The sequence below is a fragment of the Rhinolophus ferrumequinum genome, chromosome 2 (assembly GCF_004115265.2).
Source record: "Rhinolophus ferrumequinum isolate MPI-CBG mRhiFer1 chromosome 2, mRhiFer1_v1.p, whole genome shotgun sequence".
NCBI lineage: Eukaryota > Metazoa > Chordata > Mammalia > Chiroptera > Rhinolophidae > Rhinolophus > Rhinolophus ferrumequinum.
Genome location: NC_046285.1, coordinates 72,715,893 through 72,742,404, shown reverse-complemented (window position 1 = coordinate 72,742,404; position 26,512 = coordinate 72,715,893). Strand labels below are relative to the sequence as shown.

General features: G+C 36.3%; 1 protein-coding gene across 9 annotated transcripts in view; it reads right to left on the bottom strand.

Moving 5' to 3' along the window:
* Positions 1 to 26,512, bottom strand: part of MECOM (MDS1 and EVI1 complex locus) — a 539,102-nt gene that overhangs the window by 266,399 nt on the left and 246,191 nt on the right. For all 9 annotated transcript variants that reach the window (XM_033133043.1, XM_033133052.1, XM_033133072.1 and 6 more), the window contains exon 2: positions 6,511 to 6,848. In XM_033133043.1, the coding sequence (XP_032988934.1) occupies positions 6,511 to 6,848 (338 nt within the window). The remainder of the gene's footprint in view (positions 1 to 6,510; positions 6,849 to 26,512) is intronic.

Sequence of the window (26,512 nt, the reverse complement as noted above, 5' to 3'; positions counted from 1 at the left end):
TTTGTGGGATATACTAACAATTTACGTAAGGGTTCCTAACTGGGAGAAAATCACCTAATATTTTTTTGAAAAGTGAGTGACTTACACACAAATTCTAGTCGATCACCAAGACATAGAGTAAAACAAGACTCCTGACACTTGGGGAACTTTTACAAATATTTTTATACCAGACTTGCCCACATCACTGACAGCACTTTGGAAGTACAAAAACAGCAACAGGAAGAGTAGACATGCTGAACTCCATCGATATCTTTCATGGAAGAAAGTATAAGATGAGCTCCCTTATGACAGAGCATAGGTGGGTGAGGTAAGGGGACTTCTGAGCTCTTCACAGAAAATAGGGGTCCCTCTTGAGCCTAGGTCAAAACTAGAGATAGTTCATGGTGCTTCAGCAGAGTAACTTCTTTTTTCTTTCAACAACCACAGATTTTGTTTCTACTATGTATGCTGTATGTTTCTACTATGTATTTTGTTTCTACTATGTATGGGAATACAGATGGATAAAACAAATTGTATCCCCTTTTCTTGATTTCATTATATTCTAAGAGAGTCTATAACATTTTCTTGGAACCCTGTGACAATCATGTTCAGGGACACAGTATTAACTAAACCTCACATCTTTTCTTTCCATTTTCCCAGTTCTTAATTCTTCACAAAGTAAAATTGACTATCCAAACTATATTTGCCATCATTTAATAATATTGCAAAAACTTAATACTTTATAATGTAAAGTTTTATGGTAATATACATTTACTATTAGATTACATTTCTCTTTCTTAACTACCCATTTAAAAAAAAAAAAACCTTTTGGATACTTGGTAGTCATCCCCTCTCTTGGAATCAATTCATTTCAAAATTAAGACAGATGTCCTCAATTCTTAGTTATCTAGGTCTACCGATATACAACTTGTCAAGGGCACTTGCTTTCTCATTAATGAATAAATGTTTTTCTCTGAAAGACGAGGTAAAATTCATTTTTGGCCCAAGCAGACCTAGAGGGAACTAGGGGAGAAATATTGCCATTCAAAGGGATCTGAGCATATCTCTAAAATTCCAAATTACCCCATTTCTATTTATTACCGAACATACATTACTTGATCGTCAGCCTCCTGACTCTGAACTCAGTCGTTAGGCTTCTTGAGAGTATGATGTTGCTGTTGTTGTTTTAATGGATATTCCTGTTTCAGCTAACATATAGATTGCATGTTTCAATAGGTAAGGAATCACTGCAGAACTCAAAATCAAACTTATAAATGTGAGAACTATTTCTTTTAAAATGATATAGGGAGGCACACATTCATTGTAATATCACATTTCAGGATTACATTGCTAGAACATAATGTATTGTCAAAGCACTGCATCAAAATTATTTAATGAATTTCTGACTCCAGTAAAATCTCTTTCCACTATTCCTTCCCTTATACTTAACAGAACATGAGAGAAATTTACTGTCCACTCATGTCATTATTTTTCAATGTCTGAATATATGTATGCTTGAGGGGATAAAAAGAAAAGCTAAGTTCCTACCTGGTATATTAAGTGATCAAAATAATCTGGAGCAATTTAGGGTGAGATGGATGAAACAGAGGGTTTGTCACCTAATAGGTACATCATCAGTTGACTTACATCTACCTGTACAGTTTCGTGATGACCAATGATAATTAAGATAAGCAAAGAAAATGTGCCAAATGTTAATATTGCAAAGAAATAAAATTTCACACTGTTTTTCCAATGACCTATGTCAGGCTATTACAAAATATGCCACCCAAATTACCCTTGGTTTAAAAAGAAATTTATGAATCTCTCCTGAATCCTTGTTTTAATTGTTAATTAGGAAACAATCAGTGCTTCCTTTTCAATAAACCAGAGTCACATAATTAGACTATCCTGGAGATAATTAAATTTCTAGGAAACAAGAAGTGGGAGAAAGAGTAATAATTTATTAAAATCAATCAATAAAACATAACTGGCCTTTGCCTTATCTAGTGATTCTGTGCTAGATCTTTATTTCAGCCAAGCTTTTGTTGTGGTGGTGATGGTTGTTCACCTTTGTTGAGCATTTCTACCAGGTGGAAGGCTCTTTGGTAGGCTTTTAACATACTACAACAACCCTAATTGGATAGGTACATTTATTATCACTGGGTTACATGTAAATAAACTTAGGGGTAACAAATTAAGTAACTTATTCCAAATCCCTCAACTAGCAGACAGAGCCTCGTAGTGGATCTGAGCCTGGGAATTCTTACTCCAGAAGCCTGCTCTCCTCGACTCTGCCATGTAATCCCCATGGCATCACATAATGGCCATCTTTAGAATGAAACATACCGGAAAACTCTCATTTTGAACCAACAGAATTTATTTATTATTATTATTATTCACTTAATCAATGACTCTAAAGTTCTAAATCTAGGAAGAAGCATTCTATCAGTAATTATTTTCAGATCCTAGAGACAATCAAGCTCTCCCCAGCCTCTGAAGATCTTTTTGTGAAAAACCAGTCATATGCATAGCAAAGTGGCAATCGCTGCCAAACTTGAATATTATTTTTAAAGAAGTTTCTTTTTATTAAATCCATACTGGTTTGGGGGAAATCATACATAAGTTGTTTTTGATATCTATGGCTTACTTTCCCTAACTATATATTTTGGTTTATAAATGATATTTCCAAAAATATCCTACTTCTCTAAAATATAAATTCAAATGATTTTTAAAAGTGATTTTTAAAACGTTAAATACATTTAACTTTTTAAAAATTATTTAACTAGGTTTCAAAAAAGTGGCCCCTAATCTATATCTCTTTACTTAATTTTAATTACATAACAACTCATGATATGAACAGTTAATATTGTCCCATTGGTCACATAAAAATGCAGGAACTAATTGATTGCGAGTAGTTTCCCTAGAATTGCACAGTGGCGGCAGAGTTAAGACTTTATCCTACAAGTCTAAAGTCAAAATTCTAACTTTTCCATGGACCTCCCTCAGCCCCCACTCCTTGCCTCCTGCATCATTCATTCATTTTTTCATTCTTTCACTCATTCTTTTATTGAACAATTACTTTTCACATGTCTGTGTTGTGGACTAACTGAGTCCTCCCCAAATTCATATGTGAAGCCCTAGCCCCAAGGTGACTTTATTTGGAGATCAGGCCTTTAGGTAGGAATTGAGGTTAAATGAAGTCATACTGGTAGGGTCCTGATCTAATAGGATGAATGCCATTATAAGAAGAGACACCAGAGAAAACTAGTTCTCTCTCTCATTCCCTCTCCCTCTCCCTCTCTGTCTCCCTCTCCTTCTCCCACTCTCTCTCCCTCTTCTTCTCTCTCTCTCTCGCCTTGTGTGTTTGTCTGGATACATGCACCTAGGATTGGCCATATGAAGACAGAGCAAGAAGGCAGCCATCTACAAGCCAAAGAGAGTCTTCACCAGAAACCAAATCACTTGGAACCTTGATCTTGGACTTTCTGGCCTCCAGAATTGTGACAAAATAAATTTCTGTTGTTTAAGCCATCTAGTCTATAGTATTTTGTTACAGCAGCTTGAGTTGACTAATTCAGTCTACTTATTTCAGGTAATGTACTTAGCATTAGACAGCACCACAGGCACCACAATAGAACACAATTAAGACATTGCACTTACAGAACACAGTTATGCAAGCTCTCAAGGAAATGTTGCTCTACTAGGGAAGCTAGGCAAACAATTTGAGTGCTGTGCAATACTTAAAGTTCTTTAGTAAATGGATTTATTGGTGCTACAGTTGGACATTTGAGCAGTACTAAATTGTGACTAGAAAAGTCAGGGATGGTGTCATGGAAGAAGAGAACTTGAGGAATGAATAGAAATTTGTTAAGGATGGGAAGGAAAAGGAGGTTCCAAGGCGGGGAGACCAATGTGTGCAAAGAATGGAGGCTTGATAGAATGTGGGAAGTATGACTCAGACATGGTTGGTGTGGGAAAGAGTGAAGTCAAAGATGACCCATTTGTTTGGCTTGAGCAGCTAGAGAGATGGTTATATAAGTTATTATACAGGAAATGTACAAGGAGAGAAGCTTTGTAGTGGAAAAATAGCAAGGAGAGTACTGGAGTGAAGATTGCAATGATTTGTTCAGCTACAAGAGCTGGGTTTCTATTGGGAAAATATTTAGTACAGAAACTGATGCACAGTAGGTACTCAATAAATGCTTGCTGAATCTGGATTTCCCTTTGTTCATGTTCCCCCACCCGCCACCCTTGGCCTAAGGCCTTTATTTTTTCAACTGAGGGAGTATCAAAAGAGAGGTTCTGCTGGTTAATCACAATTATCTCTCTAACCAAACGGGGGAAATCAGCTATAGTTGAGGGCAAATATGACATGAGAACAATGAAAACTGAGCATGCAGGAATAGGGTGAGATGCCTTTGTGAAAGTGCCCTTGGTGATCACGATTGGATTTTGTATTAACTAGGGTAAGAGCAAAAAAAAAAAAAAAAATCTAGAGTCAAGAGCTCTCCTCCATGGATAACAATTTTGCTACAAGCCCTTTTTCTAGTTTTGTTCATAATGCTTCTATAACACACAATCCACACTCTCAAATTAAAGGTGACCATTAAAATGGTGAAGAAAACTGCTAAACTGACAATCAACTGACTTTGTAAAAGAAAGAAAGGGAATAGGTGACCTTTAGCCAGAGTCATGAACTATTTGTAGAGGTATCTTGAATTCCAAGCAATAAAACACTACTTCGTTTTGACATAAGGAAAATAAGTATTTTACATTTCTCAAGGTAAATATTTGCCCTCGTATATGTTGAAGACATTTTATTCCAAGGAGAAAAAAACTAATTGTTTTTAAATTTCCTCTAACTGCAAAAATTTGCCCAGGTTCATCGCCCATTCCATAGGTATCCTGTTTAAAGAGGTACGGTCCTGTATTTACCAATCCTGTAATTCCAAAATAATTTCATTATTAAGCCTTGTTTTATTCCAAGCCTTCTGGATAATTTTGACCAGTACTGCGCTTGTTGTTTAACTCTGGAGATTTTGTAATAAAAGTTTAATGAGTTACTTATTATTAGAATGTTTTTAGCCATTATTTTAAGGAGAACAATAATGACGTAAAGTTCTACGCATTTGGTTTAAAATGTATTCAACTCACATATCAGTTAATGCTACAGTGAAGTTTTAAAAATCTCTTATCAATATACAAGTCTAAAGGCAAGATAGCTAAACCACAACTTTACGAGCGGTGGCTAAGAACAAAACTAAGGAAGGATTTCTTCCTTGTCATCTTGTCAAATCCAGATATTAACTTTTGATATTTCAGAATTTTAACAAGAATTGTTATTATAGCATTTTGAACCGACTTCACAAGGGGACACATAGAAAGCAAACAGACAAATATTTGAAATTAAGTCCTGAATGCATTGCATATTTATTTTAATTTAAAAAGCTGACCAGATATTCTATTAATGATCATAAATATTAAAAGAACATATCAAATAAATCTAGTTTATCCAATTTCCGTCTAACTGGAATACTATGAAACAGAAGGTTGATCACATCTCCAAAAACAACTTCCTTGCTAATACAGAAATTGCCTACAAGCTTTTCAGATATAGACCAAATTTTCCAAAAATTATGATGCTATGATTTAACTAAAAAAGTTTTCAACTTACAAAAAATGAACAGGAAGTTTATATAACTATTGAATCTATACAAAAAAATTAGAAACTCAGAAGAATAACCTAGTCACCTGTCCTTATGGAAATATAATTTACTTAGACTTTGTAATGAGACAATAACTTCTTATTCTTAAATATTGTCAGATGGGTTCTGTGAAACGTATGGCTAAAATTAGTGACTGACTTTCATATTGTTTTTTACTGTCATTTTTATGCATGAATTATTCATTAAATCAATTTTACTATCAAGAATCATCACAGAATTTAGGACAGTGCACATATTCTGGAAGCTGTAGAATCAAAGCAGGATTTTCACAAGAGAGGCAAAATAAATTAGAACAACACAGAGCAAAAGAAACATGTAGCACAAAAGTAAAACCATATGAACTCATCCACAAAATGGAAAAAACAAATATTTCCTCCAATCTATTCCAAACCACCCCTCAAAGAAAATACAATAAACATATCATATGATGACATCTGTTTGTTTATGCTGCATACCATACGGATGTCCATATACAATGTTTCTAAATGTTAACTATAAAAATTATCTTTGTTTCCTTTGGGATGTTTTTCAAGTTGGTACTATTATTTGACCATTCATTAGTTGAGTTACTTTCTGTCATGCTATATATATATATATATATATATATATATATATATATATATATATACCTTTCAGCAACACTTTGTTTCTATCAAGAAGTGACACTGTAAAGGAGGTTCACTGCTTAAAGATCTATTTGAAGGCATTTTGCAGCAAATGAAATTTGCTTATGTTGTGGCCATTTAAAATGTAAACTCTTCTTTATACATCTGAACATATATGTTAACTCAAAATATATTCTTACCTCCCATCCATAACTGGGGTCTTTCAGGTTTGACCTCTGCTCTCCCACATATGGCCCAAACTTTTCACCTGCTTCAATCTTCCTTTTGGTCCATATTCCTAGTCCTGCTCCAGGCATATTTGACTCTCGAAGTTCAAACTCAGCAGGAATGGGGATATCGTCGGGGATGTAGATGGGGGCTTTGTAAGGAGAGCCCTCTTTTGGAGTGAATGCTTCGCTGGATGTGGCTGGAGAGCATGGCTCTTGAATATTGAGGGAGGGCGTGCTGGCTACTCCATCTGCATCTGGCATTTCTTCCAAAGGAATTTCAGGGTAGCTGCCATATACACACTCATTACCTGTGAATAAATAACTTCATGAATTCCTACTAATATAAAAGAGACAAAATTCCACAGCTCAGTAGTCACCTTATAACGTTGTTCTTTGAAGACAAACTAGGGAAGACCCTTGTTAAAATACGCCTGCATTATGATCTCTATTATTCACAGATGGGGGAGGAAGGATTATCACCTCTTTAGTTTATCTACAGTGAATCCATAAATCAAATGAGCTAATCTTCAATTGTCAATAATACTCTCATAGACCAACTCAATCCATCATCCATCTGGGAAACAATCAACAATTTAATTATTGATCTGAATAAAGCAGAGATAAGAAATAAACTTATGCGAACCTAAAACCACACAAACCATCCCAAATTGGGAGCTGATAGCATTTTGCAATGTATTAGAAAGTTATATCGTGAAACAGTATCTTGGACTGAATTGTAGGAGTGTTGTCAAAGATTCCAAAGGCTGCCATGTGCAACAAGGCTTACATTTGTGTGGTAGGATTATTTATTGGAATATTAATTTATGTTTGTTCTTTCTCTCTTTTTCCTTTTCCATTTCAAACACATCACCGAGCTCTTGGTATTTTCTTGCCTCAATAACTTACACAAAGAAGACAATTAAAGTTACTTGAAGCTACTGATTCCTGCAGATATTTGTAAAAGCTAAAATCATTAAAGAAATTGGGTGAGTTTTCCATAGAGGAAAGGGAGAAGAGGATGTCTTGGGATGCAACAAAAAGAGAGTGAATTTCCTCCAGACTGAAAAGAGGGTAGAGAACAAAAGTCCTCTGCATGATGCAGTGCTGGGGGGTGGGGGTTGGGGGGGAATGCAAGACCGTGGAGGGGATAGCAGGGTAGAGTACCTGGGAATGGAGACACTCAGCACTGGGGCTCTAAGTCCTTCCCAGAGCAGCCCAGCCCCACACCCCAAGTGAATGAGTACACCATGTCACACCTTCATATCATTCTACAACTTATTGAGGGTGTGGGGGAAAGCATAAAGAAGAATGACAGCCTGAATTTCCCACCAGTTCACCAGCTGAATGGGGATTTTAGTTATCTTAAAGCAAATAAACACGTTCCTTGTCCACTAGGATTATGGACTAAGAGTCATAGCTGATTTGTTTGATTTGTAGACCTTCCTTCCAGGGCAGAACTAAGAAAAGGGGGTTAAAATCATAAGGCCGATTTCAATCAGAGCCATCTAAAGGTAACATGAGTTGCCTTAAGTTACCATTGCAGGGGTTCTAACATAGCCTAGTAACCAACCACAAGTTAGGGATGATATGAAGGAATTCTAGTTTCAAGTTGGTGACTAGACTAGATGAGTTTTAAGCTCTTACCAACCCTGAAGTTCTATGAATTATTAAAGTCTTCCAAGATAGTTTATTGGGCTAGAGGATAGGAAACACAAGTTCTAGCCCCAATTCCTTCTCTGATTCATTTTAGAAATTAATTAACTATAACACTCAATAACAATTGCCCATCAAGTACTGACTCCTCTTAAAGTTTTGTGAAATGCAAAGTGATTGGAAGTGCAAAAGTGTCTTTCTAATAAAGTACTTGGATCTTGTTTCAAACAATGAGATAATTCCATCTAAACCAAGCATAGAACTGAACTCTAGGACCCAACCTATGAGACATTTGATCCCAACATACAAGGTCATTATCATTCAGGTTCAGTGTATCCAAAAGTTTGCACATTATTATCTGCCCTCAAATCAAGTCTACTGCCCACTTCCCATTGCCATTAAAAATTCTATTTTTTACTAATTATCTATGCTTAAGTTTCTCAAATAACACAGACATTTTCTCTCTTTCATCCTCCAGGCTATTCAGCCATCAAATGCTGTCCATTCTTCTTGCAAGATTTTTTACCTTCACCCCATTTTTTTAATCCACATTTTCATTCCTGGATTTTCTAACAGTTTTCTAAATGACTCTCCAGACCTCCAGCCTCTTGCAGTATCCCTCAACACTGAGCCAGTATTTATCTTACTAGCATACCTATTTTCCTGTACTATAATCTCCAATAACTCCCAGTATTCTCAGGTAAAATCTAAAGTTCTCAGTCTTGGAATAAAATCTCTGTCATTTTAAAACCACTTTCTCTCTGATTCCCAACACTCTTCAATAGGAGGCCCCAGGCTAGACTAAGCTTAACCCTGTCTTCTAAGCTCAGTGAGCATTTTCTCTGTGGTTCTGTCTGCCTGGTTATCTATCTCTGCTCCTCTGCCCATCCAACTTCTAGTCATCCTGCCAGGTCAAGTCCCAACTTGTCCCCTCACCATCCCATTTAACACAAGTATTCCACTTCCTTGAATTCTTACATAATTTGCCCCCTCAGTCTGATGATCAAATAATGCTGTGCATTGCTACTTAGAGTTTAATATGAGTGATTCTTTTATTCCCAGCGAGGAAACAGGCTTTGGAAGGAAAGACTTGGAACTCACACTTCTTAGGAATTCTCCAAGTGATTTGCATAAAGGTACTTAATAAATACTTGTCAAATAGACAACTAACCTAACAAATAATTCTATTGAACTATTAAACCAAATCAATATCTCTACCAAATACAAGAAACTATTTTGATCCTGAAAAGCAAGCACTTTTAAACCCACAGAAATAGAACACAACAGATTACATACTTTTCTCCAAATACAACATCAGAAGAAACAATTTTAATAATGTCCTAAGAAACATTATCAGAAAAATATACTTCAGGATCCAAATACGCTTCATAAAGTCTATCTAATTTTATCCTTCAGGGAGATTTTGCACTACAACTGAACAGCAAAAGTTCACTAGCACTTGTGATACAGCTAAAAGCATATAAAAACATCTCCCTATAACTCTAATACTTAACTACTGCAAGTGCAGAGTTACTTTACATATTCTTAAAGGGATTTATCACCCATTGTGAAAATTTTGTTTTTCTCGAGAAGTAAGTATTGTAAATTGGAAGACATTGTGTAATCTGTAGACTTCTCCATTTAAGCAGCAGGAAACAAAAAGGCATCCAAATGAATAGAACTATTTCCTCCAGTAATTATCCATTAAAGGTTAGTAAAATTTTCCCTATTTCCTCAAAGGGTTAAATCAGTCATACTGTCAGTTCCATCAAAGTGATCTCAAATCTCAAAAAAGGATAGAGACAAACCCATCTGGGCCCTCACACTGGCATAGCTGACCCACGACCTTTGAGTAATCCACAAACTCTCCCAATGCATAATTTAAATGAATGCATTTGGATTTCAATTCCTGTGGAGACAAAATACACATGTGTGCCCAGGCTGCTGCACAGAAGAATTTGAATTTAAAGCCTGAATGCAATTCTGCTTACAATGGCAAAAAAAAATCCAATTAAACTAAAGAACAACTTATATAGGTCAAGCAAATCCAGGAGAAAGACTCATGGTCCTATTCATCCACGTGCAGGCATTAAATGTATATGCAAACTCAGGCAATTTGTTTTCAAGCCACGGTTAATCTAGTATCATCAGAATTAAATATAAAAAAGGCTGTGGTGACAAAAAAAAAAAAGGAAATATAAACCTGCTGAGTTTTACGTATCAAAACATGCAACAATATTTCAATGTGATCTAGCATTATGAAATTTTCAACAGCAAATACAGTTTCTCACACTGCACTGAATATTTGCATAACCAAAATAAACTCATTCCTCCATGTCGTTACTCAAGAACTATCCAAAAAGCTGGTAAAACACTTCATCTACATGATAAACTACCTCAATTATCATATCTCCATTAAATCTCTGTTATTGGAGAAGAAGTTGGTAGATCCTTTCCCTGAGCTATAACTATAATTAATTAAAGCATTGCTCAGATATCACACTGACAGGCTGGGCACATTTACAATAGGTAAGTATCAGGTAGTAAATGCTGTATATATCAGCATTCCCATAAAGATAAACAACCCTTGTAACTTCTTGGAGCTGAGCTGCCTGCTACTGGAATTTGCTTCATGCATGCTTTAGGTGTGTCATTTAACTGAATGAGGACAGAAAGACAAATTTATTGTTGGATGTGAGGTAAATGACTTGGGAAATGCTCTTGGAAATCAACCTCTTCAATTCAAATTTTAAGTGTTCTAATATCCTTGGAGACTCAGCAAGAGCACACACTTAGATTATATTTCTTTGATTCTGAATAACATAGGTTTCCACTTGAGGTGAGTTCCATTTTGAAAACAAATCAGAATCTGCAAAGAGGAAATTTCAGAAATAAGACCGATAATAATTACTTCTATAAATGCATCTGTATTTTCTCATTTTGATGCTCACAATCCAGTGAGAAAACCATGGTGGTGAGAAGAATAATGTTTCATTTTGCAAATCTGAAAGCTGTTACTCAAAGATGCTAAACACTATAGCCAAAGTCAACTGAGATTAGAATTCAGGTGTCCAAATCCAGTCCTCCTAATTAGGCAACTTTTTTTCTTTAAAGATGTTTCTTAAATTTGTTTTTTGTTTTTTTAATTGTGGCCATATTATGTGAATCGTTTGTTTTTCTGCTTTTTCACTTGGCATTTTATTATGAACACTTCCTTATGTTTTTAAAAATATTTTCTAAAACTACATTTAATTGCTGCATAATACTCCAATATATAAATCCAAAATAAGTGAACTATTTCCATAGTATTATTTATTTATGTTGTTTCTAATTTTCTGATATTTAAATACCACTGAAATGAACATTCTTTCATACTAATATTTATTTATCCATTTTAATTTCCTTAAGTTAGATTTGTACAAGAAATCTAAGTGAATATTGACAGATTGCTTTTCAGAGCTGTATATCAATTTATACTCCTACCAACCATATTGGCATATATTATTATATCTTATTTTTAAAATGTATTAATACAACAGAAAAGATTATATATCTTTGTCACTTTAATTCACATCTCAGTGATAACTGAGACTAAATATTTTTGTCATTTATATATATTCTTTTGCAAATTGTTCATTGTTTTTGTCCATTTTTAATTGGACTTTTATTGGTCTGTCTTATTAATAATAAATTAGCCCTTTGAAATACATTTTGCTACTTTCCCCAGTAAATCATTTGTCATTTGGCTTTTTGATGAGGTTTTTGTTGTATAAAAATTTTAACCTTTATGGAAGGAAGCCTGTTTTCGCTTTGTGATTTTTACATTTTTCTTAGAAAGTCCTTACCCATCCTAAGGAGAAAAAAAGAAGAGTCTCTTGTATTTTCTTTGAGTTTCATAGTTGCTCTTCTACCAACCTTGGATTACCAATGATTTACTGCTGAGTGAAAAGCAGAGAAAAATGATTTCATTTATTTGAGCTCCTGTGAACGGCAGGCTAGAAAAAAAAATGCCATTTCACTCATAATTCTTTGGTTCTTATTTGCAAGGCTGGCCTAAAATGCCTTCTCTTTTTGTGGGTTTTATATAACTCACCATTTGTTTCACTTGGCCTCTCTGCCTACTTTAACTGCAAATCTTCTGGGTAGATGCCATTCCAAATCCTGAGTTTCAGCATTAATAGGAATTCAGTACCTGTCATAATACTTATCACTCAGTATTATCATTAGTGATACTCACATAAATATTTTTTTCTCTCTACTCTTCACATTAGTTCATTGATAGAAAATATTTAGCTACTAAACAGAGTTTAATACTCATACTAAAAGCATATTTACATAGTTTGACCATAAAGTAAGACTGGTTTCTGTAGGCACTAAGTAAAAAAATCAGTTCTTTATACTCAGCTGTACACATATATGCATATGATACATCCATGTGCATTTGCAGTGTGTGTGTGTGTGTGTGTGTGTGTGTAATAGCTCACTAATCTTAAAAATAGGCTGAGACAGAAACATGGTTTGAGATCTCAGACAGACTGGTTGAGATCATAACTACATGAAACAACTGCCAGGAGGAGACCAGCTAGGGAATTGAACAGATTAGGTAACTCAGAAATTTAGACATTTCCCCCCATTATGTTCCTCATTGCAGTTTTGTAATAAAAACATGAGCAAACTTCAAAGGAAGCTCTGTAGTAAAGGTTAATTGCTACTAAAGAAGAGGGTGGGCCTAAGCGCCAGTACTTTGTGCCCAACTCGCCAGCAGACAGGAAGGATTACACGTGGCTGAGAGCTGAGGATGCGTGCCCAGCTCCAGGAGGAGAGGAGGCACTGCCAAACCTCAAGCCCCACCAGGGACCTCCTGGTAGGACGTGAGCTCATGAACACAAGTCCATGAGTCGGTGCCTGCTAACAGTGGGGCAGGGAAGGGAGGGGGAAGACATCAATTTCCTTCCCAAATTCAAACCGGACATGCTCTTCTTCCCTTGTTAGGACAATTCCAGAGCAGTTACAGCGGCATGTTTGTGAGAAAGCAGAGGACTTCGGGAGCCAGCTCTTATGCACCAGCAACACAGCCAATAAACGCGTGCTGGGCTTGGGGAAAAGGGTGGAGCCCAAGTAGTGCCAGATGCACAAATAGAACAAAGAAGGAGGCTCTGAACTGGCCAGCAGAATATTCTGTGAGAATGGCCCCAAGATAATGAAACTTAAGATCCCAAAGAAAGGAAACTAGTAAAAGTAAGGAAAATGAGTTTCCAGAAAACTGACTTAAATTAACTTTGAAGGACTAGAGTGTGCGTCCAGCGGTACAGGCTTAGAAAATAGACGCATCTATGGAAATGGGACGCTGCTGACAGACAAGGTCTTCAGAATGTGGTGCTTCCAGAGAGGGGTGAGAAGAAAATAGACCTCCATGGGTCTTTTGACACTGGACTGCATTTGTAGAATCCATGTCACTAGAGACCATTATTTTTGTAAAATAATCTATCAGCATGGCTTGACATGGAATTTTTTTAATGACCTTTTAAGCTTCCTTGCACCTCTAGTATTTGTTACTTCCTTGTACCATGTTATTCCTTCTCTTCCTTATGGAACATTTTCCTCCAATGCTTCCTAAAAAATATTTCATTTATGGGCTATCTAAAAGACCCAAAATGTATGGAAAAGTGTTGGAAGAAAAGAAAGATGGCAAAAAAAGAACTGAACGTAAGGGACTAAATCAATGAGCAAACTTTTATCTTTCTCATAGGATGTGGCATAGCTCTTGCTTGATCTGTGGCTTTTAAATCTGGTTAAGAGTTTCTCCACCTTCCTAGGAATTACAGAGACATTTCACTAAACAAACCTGGCTTGGGAATTAAACTGGTAGCTTCTAAGCTATTATGAAATAGGTTTGGCCACTTCCAAAAAAATTTCCTCTTCAAAGACGGAACTAAGCTTTTTAAAAATGGTTATGGAATGAAATTTCTAGAAAATTTATAGTTAAGGTATCAGTGAAGACTCTAAAACAGCTAAAATCAGGACATTAAAGCTCTCTGAGTACTATTCCAAGGAAAACCATGACCTGGTTAATGTTTGGCTTATTCTATTGTTAGGGAGCCATGATCACCAATATCCACTGGGATGATCAGGTAAGAACAGACTTATCACATATCAGATAGGGTTTCTTTTATATTATAACTATGTGCCTTGACTTTCTTTCAGCAATACAAGTTTTTAAGAGACTTTTGGCAACCTTTGACCTGATGGCTTTTCTCGTAAGCTTTTTATATCCCCAAAGTGATTTTCCTTCAGATTCATTTAGTGTAAAATAGAAATGCCCTGAAATTATGTCGCAGCAGACTGGGTGGTTACTCCTCAGGCGTCTGAAATGACCAGAGTACAGCCTTTCAGCATTCAAGCCATATCTACAGTAATTATTTGCCAGCATATCTAAAAGAAGGCAGGCATTTCCTGTTGCACACAAATGGGACACTCTTATCTAAATTACTGTTTAAACAGGTATTTAAGAAAAGACTATCACAGGCAGGAATTTACTGATGAGGGAACACATTAGTTTAGGGCTGGACACATCAGTTGAGGACTAACCATTGTCAGAAAAGGAAGCGTATCAACATCAGGAAGGTATAGAGAATATTTTACAGCTCCCAAATGGGTCAAGATGAGGATTGTAAATTATGCCATTTGCATGTGGGAAAGGCAAGAGTGGCACAAGCCTGACACGGCAGTCTGGATTCAGCAATATATCTCAAACGCCCAGAGTAACCTTGAGAGTCAGAGCTAGAGAATCATAGCTTTGGGGGGGGTCTGTGTTACCCTATTCATAAAATAAGCACATTGGACAAGTGCAGCCCCGGGTCCACTCCAATCAAGCATTCCCAGTTCTGTAAAATGAAAACCAAAGGATGGTCAAAATTTGCTGTACCAACACCTTATAAAACATATTTCCTGGAAAGACACTTTGAGAATTAGTTTGGTCTCTCCCAAAATGTAACCTAGCAAAGACTGTACTCTGGCTGCCTAACTGTGCTCTAACCAGTGAAACTGGAATTTATTCCCAGTAGAGGCTTATAAAACTGGGCTGTTATTCTCACATTAAGTAGACTGCCCTCTGGTGAGGACTGTGGTTTACGTGTGGGTAGAATGTGTGGTTTACTACCTCTAATTTGTTTATGTTGTTGATGGTGGTTTCAGTAGAAAGCTGCAACCCTTCACATGCTAAAAGAGTGACCTGATTTGCTTCCTAAAAAGAAAAAAAAAGTGTTTGAAGGCGGAGAAGGGAGCATGAGGGAGCATTAATGTGCCACTGCTAATGGAGGAGCAACTGGGATTCCTTTGACCACAGCTCTGCTTCATTCAACTCTGCATGTGAAATGAGAGTCCCAACTTGTTTATGATAATTACCTAAGTGTGGCTTGGTGGCTTTTGGCAGAGATCCTCTTTGCCTCCAAAGGACAGACCGAAACGCAGGGGCTACAAGTTAAAGGAAAGAGAGGGGGAAAGTGCATTCTGTAGCACGGCAAGGAGACAGAATTCTAATATAAAATGGGTGAAAATATTCAAACCAACCCCCAAAAGGTGAAGATCAAAAAGTAAATGAGCTCGAGCTCTACTTTCTACCACATAGTAAACAAAGACAGGTGTGCAGGAGGACTGAATAAACAGTGTAAGTGTGAGTTCAAATTCATTCCCACAGTGGACTTGATGCAGACTCTTCCTTACTGCTACAAAACAAGAGTTTCTTATAGCCAGGAGTCCTTCATAAAGAAAAGAAAATAATTATGCATGCCTGGCAGAAGAGGGAGTTGTAGCAATGGCTTGCTGATAAAGGAATGTGAAGAAGCAATAGAACGCCAATTTAACCACACTCTTGGTTTGATAAGAAGCAGAGAGGGTGCAAAAGAAATGTTGTTAGAGTCTCAAAATTAGGTTTTATTTGAAAATGAACAATGGTCCTTGTTTCTCACAAGGCTTAGTAACAGACAACAATGACTTCTGATCTTAAAGTGATTCTGTGAGGAAAGTTCCTTGATTTGGCTAATTTTAGCTTGGACTCTGGCCCCCTTACTAATACACTATCTATCTTCAGTGTAAAATAAGTTTAAATGGTTCCAAGGAGTGCAATTTTCTGCCCACATTCCAAGCTCTAAAGGCCCCGATATTGAGTTTCCCAACACTACATCATATTACAAGTAAAATCATTCAAAACCATGGGGATACATGGAATGTCATTAAAAAAACATAGAGGAAGGTGTTTTCATTTTAATTTCAGAAAACAGTATACACTTTGATAAAAAATATTTTCAGAAAAATATGAACAGATGTGCCATGCATATGTGTATACATACACTAAATAGCACTTATGATTTGAGAGGGAGTAATTTCAACATTGCTAAGTGGTAACACAAGCTAGGTATTTAAGGGAATGATATAATATGACAACTTCATAGACTACCAAACTATGTATGGGCTCTGGAAATTGTCATTATCAACATGTACAATAACTAGTAGCACTAGGTGGTCTGTACAGTATCCTTCCTGTGTAATTGAGTCGCACAGTCTAAGACACTTGACGGGCACCAGGCTCTGACTCCTAATGAGAACTGACTCTTAAAGAAAGGCATTCAGGACCTCTTCTATATAAATTACTATCATTTGCAGCAAGAGAGAATTATAAATGTTTGCTGGCAAAAACTAAATTTATTGACAAACTGGGTCTAATTTATTTATGGCTCCAATACAATCGGCTTTTGTTGAAATATTTATGTTATCTGTACTTCTGCCTCACTAAACTCTGCCACAATCATAAACACTGTTGAAAAATTATTTGCAGTTAGCAGGATTTAAACTACCCATTATATCACCAGCGAGTGCCAGTAAACTTTTGCACTGGTTGATAAAGTTTCCTCTGTGGAATAAATATACATTTGACTTTCAAAATCTCCAAACTATGAAAAGTGAAGAATTAAACAGATGTCCCAGACTTTACCGGTTTTGTGTGAATGCTTCAATTGCACATTCCAATTGAAATTGTATGGAAACACTACAAAAGTGTAGTCTTTTCTAGCATTAAAAGGGAAAATTAGATGATGGAAGCTTTGGGACAATAGTCTTTGCCAAAGACGCTACTTCTCAGACTTATTGATTTACCCATTCCAAAACATTTATTTGGTTCCGTGTGGTACCTAGAACTGTGCAAGTTGCTAAGGCTACGTATAGACATGAATTAGATCAATTTTCTGCCTTCAAGGAGCTTAGAGTTGAGTAGTGAAGGTAGAGGTGGTAACAGGTATATGACAATGCGAAAAAAAGTTTAAGACAAAGTTAGGAAGAGTGATGACTGTTAAGAGTTGGGTATAAGTAACTGCAACTGGGCGTGCCAATCTTATAGAAACCCTTAGGCTTAGATTGAGTAAAACTATATATGTACTAAATTTTTAAAGAATAAACCTCTTATTTCAATTCTTGGTGGAAGTTTATTTCTGAGGATCACTATGTTCTTCACAGTAATATGAGAATCAAAATAGCAATAATTTACTCTCATTACTTCTAAATAAGTCATAAAATGATGAAACCAACAGATTGTAAAACCACATTGCCCACATTTCCATTACAAAATAAGCCAAGAAAAAACTACATGGAGAAGTAGATGGTTTCCCTGTCATGTGAATAGTAAGAGTGTATTTCTGCTTGGTCTAGTTCAGTGAAAAGCACTAAAAGTTCCACTGTGAAGCAGGTAGGACTACCTTGGTGCCAATGAAACTCCCACTAACCTATAAATGGCCCAAACGACAACCTCTCTCTTCCAATTTGAATTGAAAGTTGTGTCAAATAGATCAGAGATTGTTCTGGTTGACTTCAAAACAATTCTGTATTCGTAGAGAAGACTGGCCATTCTGGAACCTTCAATCTAAAAGTAAGAATTGTCAGAGAAAAGAGGAGTAATAGTGATTTCTGGTGTCTCACACCACTCAACAAATCATGGTCCTTTCCTAAATAATATCCACATATGCCTATGATAGGCAAAGTAACAACGAAAAACCAAAATAGCAAAACAAATTTTTTTTTAATTAAAATTTACTGGGGTGACAATGGTTAGTAAAATTACATAGGTTCCACATGTACAATTCTGTATTACATCATCTATATATCACATTGTATGTTCACCACCCAGAGTCAGTTCTCCTTCCATCACCATATATTAGACCCCCTTTACCCTATTCTACCACCCCTTTCCCCCTTATCCTCTGGTAACCACTGAACTATTGTCTGTGTCTATGAGTTTTTGTTTCTGTATTTGTTTGTCTTGTTCCTTTGTTGCTTTCAGTTTTATATACCACATATCAGTGAAGTCATATGGTTCTCAACTTTTTCTGTCTGACTTATTTTGCTTAGCATAATAATCTCAAGATCCAGCCATGTTGTTACAAATGGCACTAGTTCATCTTTTTTATGGCAGAATAGTACTCCATTGTGTATATATACCACATCTTCTTTATCCAATCATCTATAGAAGGACACTTTGGTTGTTTCCATGTTTTGAGCATCTGTATGTCCTCTTTGGAGAAATGTCTATTCAAGTCCTCTGCCCATTTTTAAATTGGATTGTTTGTTTTTTTGTTGTTGAGTTGTGTGAGTTCCTTATATATTTTGGATATTAGCCCCTTATCGAGGGTGTTGTTTGCAAAATATCTTCTCCCATTGGGTTGGTTGCCTCTTTATTTTGTCGATGTTTTTTTTTTTTTTCTGTACAGAAGGTTTTTAGTTTGATATAGTCCCATTGACTTATTTTAGATTTTACTTCCCAAGACTTTGAGGTCTAATTTATAAAATCCTCTTTGAACCCAGTAGACATATGAAAAGATGCTCAATATCACTAATCATCAGAGAAATGTAAATAAAAACCACAATGAGGTATCACCTCACACCAGTTAGAATTGTTACCATCAACAACACAAATCATAACAAGTGTTGGAAAGGCTGTGGAGAAAAAGGAACCCTCATACACAGGAACTTTGAAGAAAGCAGATGAGGAGAACAGGACTCAGAGAAACCAAATCATTTCCTTAAGTCATTAATAATTAAGAATCTAGGCATTCTTATATAAGGAACTCATAGAACTTAACAACAAAAAGACTAACAGTCCAATTGCAAAACATGAAAAGGACATGAACAGAAATTTCTCCCAAGAAGACATACAAAGGGCCAACCGATATATGGGAAAATGCTCAACTTCACTAGCTATTAGAGAAATACAAATGAAAACCACAATGAGATATCACTTCATCCCTACCAAAATGGCTATCATCAACAAGACAAATAGTAACAAGTGTCGGAAAGGCTGTGGAGAAAAAGGAACCCTCATACACTGTTTGGTGGGGATGCAGATTGGTGCAGCTGTTATGGAAAGCAATGTGGAGTTTCCTCAAAAAACTAAGACTATAATTACCACAGGACCCAGCAATCCCTTTTTGGGTATATACCCCAAAAAATCTGAAAACATTTATCCGCAAAGATATATGTGCTCTGATGTTCATTGCAGCTTTATTTATGGTGGCAAAACAAATTTTGAGAGCTATGTTTACATAATGAAAAAAAATCTGAAAAAAAGAACTATTTATTCATCAAGGTTCTTTGTCAAAGGATATGCCAAAACCCCAGGTATTTAGTAGTATATGCATAAAATATTTTGCTGCCCATATGTATCAACATCATATAAAATGACTCTTACTGAGATCCAGGTATTATTCTCCAGCATAAACAAAATCTCAGTGATTTTGTTTTGTGCTTTTGCAGACCATTTTGTAGATTTTTTGCTAATAAATCTTCTTTACCAAATTGCTTGTTTTAATAGATTATAACCATGCTGGTTAAGTTAAATAAAATCTTTCGGCATCATATGGCTTAAACCTCAGGATAATTGGTTGAAATATCCATTTTTCATAGTACTGTAGAATCTCAGAGCTAAAGAAGCCAGAAAGTTATCAGTTTATTCGTCTAAACATCTAAGATGCTTGCTGATAATTATACTGTGGATCAATACGTGTGACTATGTATTGACAAACTATGACTGCTTGAGAGAAAAAAATGAAAATGTTGTAATTCTATCAAAAGTATATAATATTAAGGACATCCACGGGGCAAGAGAGATAGCTAAAGTCTGTAAAATAACTGTTATAACTTAACAATCTTTGTGCTCTTGTTGCTTTTCTCGTTCTTGTTGCTATTGTTACTGTGTTCCTCAATCTACTTCATTCAAGTTTTTAATACTCATCATCACTATTAAATCTTAACAACTATGATCCAACATTGCCACAAACCATTTAGTCAGCAAGATTTTTATATGCAAAGCACCATGGGGGGGTGGTCACTCAGAAGAATAAAGTGAAATTGCTGATTTCAAAAGACTCATTATACAATCTCGTCAGAGAGATCAGACAAATGTCCAGAAAAAATTAATGTGTATTATATAACTCTCCATTGCATAGAATTAAGTGAATAGTATAGAAAACAAGGACTACAATAGGCAACACTAAAAGTGATATTCTTCTACTTTAAGAGAAAACTGAACTGGAAGATGGCTAAAAATTCTGTGATGAAGACAGATCATCGAAAAGATTGTGAAACAAAAGGTTATAGACTGCGGCCAAGCCTTGGAAAGGTAATGACTTTTAATTGGATTGAGTTTATCATATTTGCAGAGGTACAGCAGACACAGAAGAAAGGATTAGAGTGATTTCCACTTTCCATTATTTGGCATAATGAGAAAACAGAGGGTGGTCCACATCCCTTGTATATATTATGAGCCATGGGAAATGCTTAATATGTCAGTTTTTGGTAGCACTGAGCTCTCCTAAATAAACACATTTATTTGGACATAGTTAAGTCAAAATAAGTCACCTGGAAAAAAGGTGACAGGTCATTAATTTGCATAGTACAAAGGATTTATGAATTTTTAAATTAACGCTCCTGGATCTCTACACCATTTCAAACAGTAGGGTATATCTGCATTTTTCTTCAAAGTTGAGCTAGCTTAAAAGGTCAAATGAAAATATGTGGCTGAAGAAAAACCAGCTGAGCAGACTTTCTTTCGTCTAGGTGGAAAAGAATCGCACTATAAATTCTTCCAAGAAACAGCATTATATACCTCAAGTCAAAACACACAAACAAAACAAACAAAAACCTTGTGTAAATATGAGGTGAGTCATAAAAGGATCATGCAATTAGCACACCCCATATTCAAGTGAGCCCAATGGAAAAGGTTACTAACGTATACCTCCACCAAAACTCCCCCCAACTGTAAGGTGATGAGGGGAGGGACCAAGCATGTTTGATTTACTGCAGAATCCCCACAATTCAGCAAAGTTTCTAAGTCATCATAATAATTCAATGTGTAATTGTTGACTCGAAAACATCAGCCAAAGCAAGCTAATTGTACTGGAAGTAGTGAGTTGTATCTCTTTTTCTTCTCTAAATTGGGAAATTTTGACGTAAATGTGCCAAAGGACACAAATTGTGTCCTCAGTCTATTTAAGAATAACAGTAAAAATGTCCCCTTAAGGAAGAGAACTTGCATGCTGATTCTATACACGCTTGTACACAAACAGGCATACACATGCACACACATGTGTACACACACACATGTGTACACACACACACACACACACACACACACACACTCCAACTGCTCAAGATGCTAATGGATGAATTTAACCCGATGGCATCAATTCAGAGTTTGTACCATGTCCTCCTCACATTGCAACCTCTTCAAATATATTTGTTATAAAAGGAATAAAAATATACAAACAAAAAGTCCCTACATGGGGAACCCATATTAACCCACATTTTTGTCTTTTCCTCAAGATTTTAACTGAGTCTTCCAAGAAGGGAGACTGGTAAATCAATATCAAATGTGGCCAACTAAATTTGATTCCACCAATCAAATTTATTGCAGCACCTGCTATGAAGCAGCCATATCTTGTAGATGGTAGAATGAGAGCTTCATGAGAGTAGGGCCTCTGTCTGCTTTTTCACCACTGCATCCTCAGCACCAAGAAGAGTGTCTGGCATATAGCAAATGGTCGATAAATACTTGTTAAATGAATGAGTAAATATAGGAATGGAGAAATGCAGAAATGAGCCTTCGAGGAGACCAGAGACTAGAACAGTTATATCAAACCAGGCTATGCATCTGATTCTCAGATGGAGCTTATTTTTAAAAACACAAATTCTACAGCTTTTCTGAAACTAGCAATAAAGAATCCTTACATCATATACATATCATCCTTCGTAACGTCTCTAGTTTCCCATCCTATAGTCTCACTCCATAATATAGCAAGTAAATTTACACATTTATTTGGACATAGTTAAGTCAGATAATCTGCAAACCACAGACCCAAGCCAATTCCTGTGTGAACCAAACAACTGTACACCTCACTAGTTATGTGACCCCAGGAAAGTCCCTTAATCTATTTAAGCCTCAGTTTCTTTATCCACACGTGAGTTTTGCCCACTATGGCAGCCACTTGACACATGTGGCAACTAAGCATTTGAAATGTTGCTACTTCAACTTGAAATGTGTTGTAAGTTTAAATATATGCATCAGATTTTTAAAACTTGGAACAAAAAAAAATGTAAATTATCTAATTGATAATTTTTGATATTGATTACATACTGAAATGATACGATTTTGGATATTATGGGTTAAATAAAATATATTAATAAAATTAATTCTACTTGTTTCTTTTCAACTGTTTTAGTGTGGCTATCAAAAAGTTTGAAATTAATATATGGCTCACATGTATATTTCTACTAGGCAACACTGGTTTTTAAAACACTTAGGACACAAAATTGTAGTAAGAATCAGAAGAAATAATGTATTTGAGCATCTTTTGTAAACTTTAGAGGAAAATACAAATGCCAAAAGTCATTATCATGACTATTAAGAAAGTTTCTCATGTCTCTAGGTCTTAAGTGACAGCTCTTAAAGGTCAGTGTCTTTCAGGTCTACCGGCATTCAGATAATAAAAGGTGATGAAATAGTTCCTGAACAATTCATTCTCTACCACTCCCCTATCAATAAATCTCTCAATGAACACTTGTTGAAACCAAATGTAAAGAAAGATCAATGTGGTCACTGACATGGTATAAAAAGATGAGCTCACTCCAGAATGCTCCCCTGCCAAGATTTGGATGATGAGGCAGGAAGTAGCCTGGACTGAATAAAGTTGGAGGAAGATATATATTTGAAAGAGGCATTATTAGCCAATGAACTATCAGCAGTATTTTATGATGGGAGAAGATAAACTTTTTCTACAATTTTAGCCCAAAATGCAGAGGAGAAGAAAAAAGTCATAGGATTAATTTATCTCTCTCTCTATCTCTTGGGTAGGGCAGTTTAATTCCTCCCACAAACATCGCATTCCATTGCTTCAAAAAGAATGTGTGTCTTGAAACACCTGGCAGATAAAAGAACACGAAGAACTTTCTTGATGCTCCTCCATTACCGAAGTGTAGTTGGTGAGTCTCCAAAACTTCCTAGGTCTAGGCTGATGGATGAAAATGGAGACAGGTACTCCCAGGCTGTACATACATTACACTACTTTGCTAATAGTCCCAAGTGTTTGAAGAAGTTCAGTAGATAGAGAGACAGGCAAACCCACCCAGAGTTCCCTCAAATCTTTATTATGCAAAAGTGAGGAGTAGCCAGGGTTCCTTTGAGGGGTAGAAATTGAATTGTCATATGCAGTTCATTACATACTCTTACTAGATCATGCCTTTAGACATTTATGAATATTAATCGACGTATTTACTGCAATGTAAGGCAGTTGCTAACCTAACATTCCAGCCTTTGTTCCAAGCCTCGTATCATTTTCTTCCAGGCTGTTGATTTTGGAGTGGCTGTGTAATCCTAGTGAGCTGCTAGCAAAGAGTGATCAATCAGCACTTTGAAAGCTTCTGGTTCATCCCAGTACCTGGGAGCTGCTTCGATAAATAGTATTCTTGGGACCATGAAAAAATGTACCATTGTGGGAGTAAATACATGTGGGAACATGGAAGGTTATTGTTCTTCTTTTTTATTTATATTTAAACAAAATCTTTTGTTTACAACAAATCTCCTTTTTCCCTAAGATTATTTTGTCCCAAACTCAAGTCACTAAAGCTCTTGAACACTTACATTAATATTTTCTCTACAGACTTAAAGATTGATGCCCATTTATCCACATTTGGGGGCACATTAATAATAATAAAAATACAAAAACTCCCTATGTCCCATTTTAAAACCCTGGATAAAGGGATTGAAGAACATGGATAAATGTACGCTGGTAAAGGTGCACCATTCTCCCAAGAAAGTTTTATCCTGGGTTATCAAAATTGACATTCAGAAAGACTTGGGATGGTTAGATCTCATCTATTTTCTTCTCAAGAACCAGTCAAAGCCTTCTGGAGACCTCATAAAGTTCTTTTATGATTGATCATAATCAAATTAACAGTCTTATGCCTTTAATGCACCCTGCAATCTGGCCACAACAATCTATTCTGTGTCTCTGACTATCCTGTGCAAGTTGGTTTCTCTGTGTTGTTTTCCCTGACAACCTCCTGACCTAGAATGCCCTTCCCTTGTTCTCCATTCCTCTACTCTCTTGTGAGGGCCATTTTCTGTCCTGAGAGCTAGGGATGGAGCAGTGACCAAGATCAACACCTCCCCTGCGCTCATGAACCTTACAGCCTGGTGGGAAGAGGGAGAAAGGAAAACAATGCATAGATGGAAATACGAGACAGTCTTGGGTGTTCAGAAGAAAATACAACAGTTTGAAATATGCAGATGGGTGACAACTTTAGATAGGGAAGACCTCACGAGGTAGGCAGCATTTAACATTTATACATTGAATCGCTCAGATCCAGTTCAGATGCCATCTCATCTACTAAGATTTCCCACTCTCTATATCCACCACCTCCCCCACCAGTGTAAGCTCCTTCCTTTACATATCCCAGAGAATATAAAGTATACTTCGGAACACAGCTTTCTGTCAGTTACCCTAGTGCTATTATAGTTAGTTGTTTTCACTTCTATTTTCGTATTTTGATTTTTCAGCTAGAGGACAAGGGGTATGTCTCAATTATCTTTATGCCGTCCCTCTAGTGCTCTGAATATAGTTGATGCTCAAATTCAAATTGAACCAACTTTAGAAAATGCTACTACTGAGGAGTTTCATTTTTGAGACATGTATAATACTTTGTAGCTCACCTAGCTCTGAATGTTAAACAGATTTGAAAGAAGCTGCTATCCACTATAAATCACTGGAAAGTCGCTATCTTCTAGGGGATTTCTAACCCATTGACCATTCAGAATACTTGCTCAAGCAAGTGATAGCTGCCAAGTGCTCTGCTAGGGGTAGTTCAAGATTGGAAACAATGATCTCTTCCAACAAATTTCAGATAATTACCCCTCAAACCAAAAAGTGAACTCTCAGGCTCTCTTCTTGAAAACATCCCCCAAAATCAAGGATTCCAAAGTCAAAAAGAAACAGAAAGAGAAGCTTATGGTTAATAAACTTGAACATTGGGCTGAACCTTGAACAACGCAAGCTCAATTTCACATAGCCAGTAAGAGTAAGTGAGTTTGCAAACTCTACCAGAAAGTTTTGGTGTTTGTCTCTGTGTTTTTTTTATAAACACTTTACTCTTTTGTTCTGGGCTTAAACATCGTGTTCGACAGTCTTCCATTCTTTAAGTGACACCTTTAAAAAGAAAATAATTGCTCAAATACAAGACTTAACACAAGACAAATTTTTAAATGCCCATTCCTGAAGAATTCAAATGTTCTTATTTAGGTGGGATCTGATTCTAAAATTCCAGTTTAATAAATAAGCCCCCAACCCCCGACCCCAGAAAGGAATTCCTCCAAGTTTAGACTGAGGTAGGATCAAATACGCCACATGCTATTTCAAATACCAAGAACAAGGTAGGTATTTTCCTTGCTGCTTCCCTGCCCTGTAATTTGACATCCATTTTAATGATGCTTGCTTTATTGCTTGTCAGAAAAGTGAAATGACCTGTCAATTTTATGGAGTTTCTTCTACATTTTGGGTGGTTATATTACATTTTGAAATAAGTGTACAGCTTCCCTTCCCCTTTTTTTAGCCTAAATGGTGCATGTGTGGGTTTGGTACTTGGCTGCCAGTGGAATGAAGTCATAATTTCAGGAGTCCAGGAGAATAGATCAAAATCACGCCAACACTTTCATGGATGGGTATATGCTGCTAAATGAATGTTTACCCAGAAAAGTCATCATCTGGCATGCAGCATAGCGAATGTT